Source organism: Lampris incognitus, chromosome 16, assembly GCF_029633865.1.
Source record: "Lampris incognitus isolate fLamInc1 chromosome 16, fLamInc1.hap2, whole genome shotgun sequence".
Taxonomy (NCBI): Eukaryota; Metazoa; Chordata; class Actinopteri; order Lampriformes; family Lampridae; genus Lampris; species Lampris incognitus.
The window spans coordinates 44233479-44240782 of NC_079226.1; the positions used below are offsets into that span (position 1 = coordinate 44233479).

Consider the following 7304-nt stretch of genomic DNA (forward strand, 5'->3'; position numbering starts at 1 on the left):
GTGATGTGGATATGATGTCGAAACAGGTAGACAAATGACGTAACAGCTGGAACACTCTAAGTTCAGAAAACAGCATCTTTAGCAGGGGTGGGCAGTCTTATCCAGACAGGGCCGATGTGGGTGCAGGTTTTTGCTCCAGCCAAGCAGTTACACACCTGATCCCACTAATCAACCAGTAGAGTCTTTGCTGGGGAACTTGACTAGGAGACACAGGTGTGTAGTAACTGCTTGGTCGGAACAAAAACCTTCATCCACATCGGCCCTGTCTGGATAAGACTCCCCACCCCTGTGTGCCCTTGGACTAAGATTGACGCAAAATTACGCACACATGCCCACACACGGGAAGTTGCACAGGGCACGAGTTAGCCATGAGTCACAGGAACAAAGCGTGATTTGTGATTCATGTTGAAGCTCACGTTCTGCAGCTGACCTTCCTCCCCCTCCCCCCCCCCCTCCCCTCTGCTCTGGCTGCCTTTCCCGCAGGACTACACCATCACCATGTACTTCCAGCAGTCATGGAGAGACAAGCGGCTGTCCTACACGGGTATTCCTCTCAACCTGACTCTGGACAACAGGGTGGCGGACCAGCTGTGGGTCCCGGACACTTACTTCATTAATGACAAGAAGTCCTTCGTTCATGGGGTGACGGTCAAGAACCGCATGATCCGACTGCACCCCGATGGAACCGTGCTCTACGGTCTCAGGTGAGACCTGCTTTCATTTTGTTATAAGAAAGATGTTTTTTTTCCCTAATATTTTTGTCTCCATGTGTTGAAGTGTTGTGTTTGAGTGTGTATCAGGTTTGTAACTTGAGATCTGGCGAGCCTACGGTATTTCCCCAGGCTTACCTGCTGCTGGGCCAAATACATCCGAACCCCCCCCCCCCGTTTGAAAGCACCCAGAGAGCATTGTGGGTAACAAAATGTTGCGTGTAAGAACTCACTGAGGGCTGTGACGCCCTGCCGAGGCCATGAGCCTTTTAGTGATCTTTCCACAAGACCCCGGGCTGACTGAGAAAGCCCCACGTCCACTTCCAGGGCGGGATTTTTTTTTTCGTACCCGTTTTCCGCGAGAGCGCGCCTCCGTCACGCTGTCGTCATAGCAACGCCGCACGCGTTATTATTTTTCCCACATGGATTCCGGGGAAACCCGCCCCTACTTTATCTCTGATTGGCTAACCCTGACCGTAACCAACGGAGGCAACGAGTACTAGCCAATCAGAGGCAGAGTTCCTGGAAAACGGGTACGAAAAAAAATCACGCACTTCCGGCACACGTGCACGAAGCTCCTCTGAAGAGACCTCACCGGTCTGTGGACAGTCGCGTCACAAACACGTCACCTTGTTGGTCTGGCGTGGTCTTTTCTCACGGTAGAGGCTAGCTTTTATATATTTTTATTGAACATTGTTCATATCCGTGTACAGATTCTTGAAGAAAGTTCATTATAAAACAAACATGGCAAATATACATTCCATCCAAAAATACATGGATATATCCAAAGGGAACAGTATGTAAACATTTCTATACAGTATATCAGGAAGTACACAGAGGTTGAAGGTCACATGACCAATATACGGTGATGTATTTTGAAAATAAGGGTACAAACAATAATAAATTAAATACATGACATACACTAATTGAAAATGATAAAACATAGTCCATCATACAAGGGGGAATTAATAAGGATATCAGTCTTCTGATTCAGTGGGAAAATGTCTTAACACCTCATAAATCTTTAGAGCTTTTGTATCGGCCATTAGTTTTAAAGATTTCAAGTATAATCTAAATTCATTTAAAAAAACAACACATTTGGGGGACGACTTAAAGTATCTATTTTTATGAATAAAGAATTTGGCTAAGCAGAGGATTACATTACAACAGAGTTCATCGTTTTTGTTTTGCAAAATCCTACCAAATGTTATATTGTCTCTAGAAATCCAAGTTGGAAAGGACAAAACCCTTTGCTTTATCCATTTGTGTATGTCAAGCCAGAACACAAGTACCACACCACATGAGAAAAATACATGGTCCCTAGTTTCTATGTCATTTTCACAAAATGAACATATACTATCGTCAAAACCAAACCGTGATCTAAGTAGTTCTTTGGAGGGATATAATATGTTATTCATAATTCTGAAGTGTGTTTCCTTCACTTTGGGAGGGATAGGAAATGTTAGATACATTGTTCTCAATTTAATAATTGAGTTTTTATCAAATTTGTGTAAAATGTCATTTTTGTTTTGTCTTTCAGGGAATAAGTTTTCAGTGAGACAGTTTCTAATAAAATGATTATCACATTTTTTGTCCAAGATTAAAAACCCTTGAATTGACAGTGGGGCCAATCGTGGCTGTATAGGTTGGTGAGTCATTATATTTGTTATCAGAGATACAAATGCTTTGGGGAGTGCTTTATGTAATTTAGTAAAGTCTGATTTGGAAGGCTTGAAAGTATGTTTAGTCTGGAATTGTTCATAATTTAATAAATTACCACTAGGATCCATCAGATCAACTATCGACCATATATTTTCCTCATACCAATCTTTAAAGAATAAAGACTTGTTCCGATACAATATATATCTATTATTCCAAAGTCCAGTGGTGTGGGATGAAAAGTTATGTACATATAACATTCTCCAATACAACAGGATCTGTTTATGGAACTCTGATAATGAAACAGGAAGTTTATCAATATCATCATCAGATCTGAGTAGACATTTCAATCCTCCAGTTTTACTGAATAAGTGATTTGGAATACAGTACCAGGAGGAGTTACTATCTTTGATCCAAGATTTTAGCCAATTTATTTTTAAAGTTCCATTAAGGCAATCAAAATCACTAACTTTTAGTCCTCTATCCTTTACTTCTTTAACCATATGGCTTTTCTTACGGTAGAGGCTAGTTCCCATCGACGCAGAGAACGGAAATGGAGTAGAGAACGGTCAACTGAGCATGCGCGAAATGCCTCTACCGCGCCTCCACACGCCCCGCGTAGCACCCAGGCGCTGGGATTCTAGGAAGCCCCGCCCCTACTCTGCGTCTGATTAGCTAACTTTATAACCCTAACCCCGCCCTAACCCTAACCTTAACCTACCCACACAACGGAGGCAACGAGTACTTGCGCATGCTCAGTTGACCGTTCTCGGCATCGATGGGAACTAGCCTCTACCCTTTTTTGGTGGTCTGGTGTGGTCGTTTCTCACCGGTCTGTGGACAGTCGCGTCACAAACACGTCACCTTGGTGGTCTGGTGTGGTCGTTTCTCACCGGTCTGTGGACAGTCGCGTCACAAACACGTCACCTTGGTGGTCTGGTGTGGTCGTTTCTCACCGGTCTGTGGACAGTCGCGTCACAAACACGTCACCTTGGTGGTCTGGTGTGGTCGTTTCTCACCGGTCTGTGGACAGTCGCGTCACAAACACGTTACCTTGGTGGTCTGGTGTGGTCGTTTTCTCACCGGTCTGTGGACAGTCGCGTCACAAACACGTCACCTTGGTGGTCTGGTGTGGTCGTTTCTCACCGGTCTGTGGACAGTCGCGTCACAAACACGTCACCTTGGTGGTCTGGTGTGGTCGTTTCTCACCGGTCTGTGGACAGTCGCGTCACAAACACGTCACCTTGGTGGTCTGGTGTGGTCGTTTCTCACCGGTCTGTGGACAGTCGCGTCACAAACACGTCAGCTTGGTGGTCTGGTGTGGTCGTTTCTCACCGGTCTGTGGACAGTCGCGCCACAAACACGTCACCTTGGTGGTCTGGTGTGGTCGTTTCTCACCGGTCTGTGGAGAGTCGCGTCACAAACACGTCACCTTGGTGGTCTGGTGTGGTCGTTTCTCACCGGTCTGTGGACAGTCGCGTCACAAACACGTCACCTTGGTGGTCTGGTGTGGTCGTTTCTCACCGGTCTGTGGACAGTCGCGTCACAAACACGTTACCTTGGTGGTCTGGTGTGGTCGTTTCTCACCAGTCTGTGGACAGTCGCGTCACAAACACGTCACCTTGGTGGTCTGGTGTGGTCGTTTCTCACCGGTCTGTGGACAGTCGCGTCACAAACACGTCACCTTGGTGGTCTGGTGTGGTCGTTTCTCACCGGTCTGTGGACAGTCGCGTCACAAACACGTCAGCTTGGTGGTCTGGTGTGGTCGTTTCTCACCGGTCTGTGGACAGTCGCGTCACAAACACGTTACCTTGGTGGTCTGGTGTGGTCGTTTCTCACCGGTCTGTGGACAGTCGCGTCACAAACACGTCACCTTGGTGGTCTGGTGTGGTCGTTTCTCACCGGTCTGTGGACAGTCGCGTCACAAACACGTCACCTTGGTGGTCTGGTGTGGTCGTTTCTCACCGGTCTGTGGACAGTCGCGTCACAAACACGTCAGCTTGGTGGTCTGGTGTGGTCGTTTCTCACCGGTCTGTGGACAGTCGCGTCACAAACACGTCACCTTGGTGGTCTGGTGTGGTCGTTTCTCACCGGTCTGTGGACAGTCGCGTCACAAACACGTCAGCTTGGTGGTCTGGTGTGGTCGTTTCTCACCGGTCTGTGGACAGTCGCGTCACAAACACGTCACCTTGGTGGTCTGGTGTGGTCGTTTCTCACCGGTCTGTGGACAGTCGCGTCACAAACACGTTACCTTGGTGGTCTGGTGTGGTCGTTTCTCACCGGTCTGTGGACAGTCGCGTCACAAACACGTCACCTTGGTGGTCTGGTGTGGTCGTTTCTCACCGGTCTGTGGACAGTCGCGTCACAAACACGTCACCTTGGTGGTCTGGTGTGGTCGTTTCTCACCGGTCTGTGGACAGTCGCGTCACAAACACGTCAGCTTGGTGGTCTGGTGTGGTCGTTTCTCACCGGTCTGTGGACAGTCGCGTCACAAACACGTCACCTTGGTGGTCTGGTGTGGTCGTTTCTCACCGGTCTGTGGACAGTCGCGTCACAAACACGTCACCTTGGTGGTCTGGTGTGGTCGTTTCTCACCGGTCTGTGGACAGTCGCGTCACAAACACGTCACCTTGGTGGTCTGGTGTGGTCGTTTCTCACCGGTCTGTGGACAGTCGCGTCACAAACACGTCACCTTGGTGGTCTGGTGTGGTCGTTTCTCACCGGTCTGTGGACAGTCGCGTCACAAACACGTCACCTTGGTGGTCTGGTGTGGTCGTTTCTCACCGGTCTGTGGACAGTCGCGTCACAAACACGTCACCTTGGTGGTCTGGTGTGGTCGTTTCTCACCGGTCTGTGGACAGTCGCGTCACAAACACGTCACCTTGGTGGTCTGGTGTGGTCGTTTCTCACCGGTCTGTGGACAGTCGCGTCACAAACACGTCAGCTTGGTGGTCTGGTGTGGTCGTTTCTCACCGGTCTGTGGACAGTCGCGTCACAAACACGTCACCTTGGTGGTCTGGTGTGGTCGTTTCTCACCGGTCTGTGGACAGTCGCGTCACAAACACGTCACCTTGGTGGTCTGGTGTGGTCGTTTCTCACCGGTCTGTGGACAGTCGCGTCACAAACACGTCAGCTTGGTGGTCTGGTGTGGTCGTTTCTCACCGGTCTGTGGACAGTCGCGTCACAAACACGTCAGCTTGGTGGTCTGGTGTGGTCGTTTCTCACCGGTCTGTGGACAGTCGCGTCACAAACACGTCACCTTGGTGGTCTGGTGTGGTCGTTTCTCACCGGTCTGTGGACAGTCGCGTCACAAACACGTCAGCTTGGTGGTCTGGTGTGGTCGTTTCTCACCGGTCTGTGGACAGTCGCGTCACAAACACGTCAGCTTGGTGGTCTGGTGTGGTCGTTTCTCACCGGTCTGTGGACAGTCGCGTCACAAACACGTCACCTTGGTGGTCTGGTGTGGTCGTTTCTCACCGGTCTGTGGACAGTCGCGTCACAAACACGTCAGCCTTGGTGGTCTGGTGTGGTCGTTTCTCACCGGTCTGTGGACAGTCGCGTCACAAACACGTCACCTTGGTGGTCTGGTGTGGTCGTTTCTCACCGGTCTGTGGACAGTCGCGTCACAAACACGTCACCTTGGTGGTCTGGTGTGGTCGTTTCTCACCGGTCTGTGGACAGTCGCGTCACAAACACGTCACCTTGGTGGTCTGGTGTGGTCGTTTCTCACCGGTCTGTGGACAGTCGCGTCACAAACACGTCACCTTGGTGGTCTGGTGTGGTCGTTTCTCACCGGTCTGTGGACAGTCGCGTCACAAACACGTCACCTTGGTGGTCTGGTGTGGTCGTTTCTCACCGGTCTGTGGACAGTCGCGTCACAAACACGTCACCTTGGTGGTCTGGTGTGGTCGTTTCTCACCGGTCTGTGGACAGTCGCGTCACAAACACGTCACCTTGGTGTCTGGTGTGGTCGTTTCTCACCGGTCTGTGGACAGTCGCGTCACAAACACGTCACCTTGGTGGTCTGGTGTGGTCGTTTCTCACCGGTCTGTGGACAGTCGCGTCACAAACACGTCACCTTGGTGGTCTGGTGTGGTCGTTTCTCACCGGTCTGTGGACAGTCGCGTCACAAACACGTCACCTTGGTGGTCTGGTGTGGTCGTTTCTCACCGGTCTGTGGACAGTCGCGTCACAAACACGTCAGCTTGGTGGTCTGGTGTGGTCGTTTCTCACCGGTCTGTGGACAGTCGCGTCACAAACACGTCACCTTGGTGGTCTGGTGTGGTCGTTTCTCACCGGTCTGTGGACAGTCGCGTCACAAACACGTCACCTTGGTGGTCTGGTGTGGTCGTTTCTCACCGGTCTGTGGACAGTCGCGTCACAAACACGTCACCTTGGTGGTCTGGTGTGGTCGTTTCTCACCGGTCTGTGGACAGTCGCGTCACAAACACGTCACCTTGGTGGTCTGGTGTGGTCGTTTCTCACCGGTCTGTGGACAGTCGCGTCACAAACACGTCACCTTGGTGGTCTGGTGTGGTCGTTTCTCACCGGTCTGTGGACAGTCGCGTCACAAACACGTCACCTTGGTGGTCTGGTGTGGTCGTTTCTCACCGGTCTGTGGACAGTCGCGTCACAAACACGTCACCTTGGTGGTCTGGTGTGGTCGTTTCTCACCGGTCTGTGGACAGTCGCGTCACAAACACGTCACCTTGGTGGTCTGGTGTGGTCGTTTCTCACCGGTCTGTGGACAGTCGCGTCACAAACACGTCACCTTGGTGGTCTGGTGTGGTCGTTTCTCACCGGTCTGTGGACAGTCGCGTCACAAAACACGTCACCTTGGTGGTCTGGTGTGGTCGTTTCTCACCGGTCTGTGGACAGTCGCGTCACAAACACGTCACCTTGGTGGTCTGGTGTGGTCGTTTTCTCACCGGTCTG

At 50.8% G+C, this 7304-nt stretch overlaps 1 protein-coding gene across 1 annotated transcript in view; it reads left to right on the forward strand.

Moving 5' to 3' along the window:
- Positions 1-486: 486 nt before the first annotated feature.
- The window catches only part of gabrb1 (gamma-aminobutyric acid type A receptor subunit beta1), a 79195-nt gene continuing 72377 nt past the window's right edge, over positions 487-7304 (forward strand). The window contains exon 1 of the mRNA XM_056295535.1: positions 487-704. Coding sequence (XP_056151510.1) covers positions 499-704 — 206 coding nt within the window. The 5' untranslated portion in view covers positions 487-498. The remainder of the gene's footprint in view (positions 705-7304) is intronic.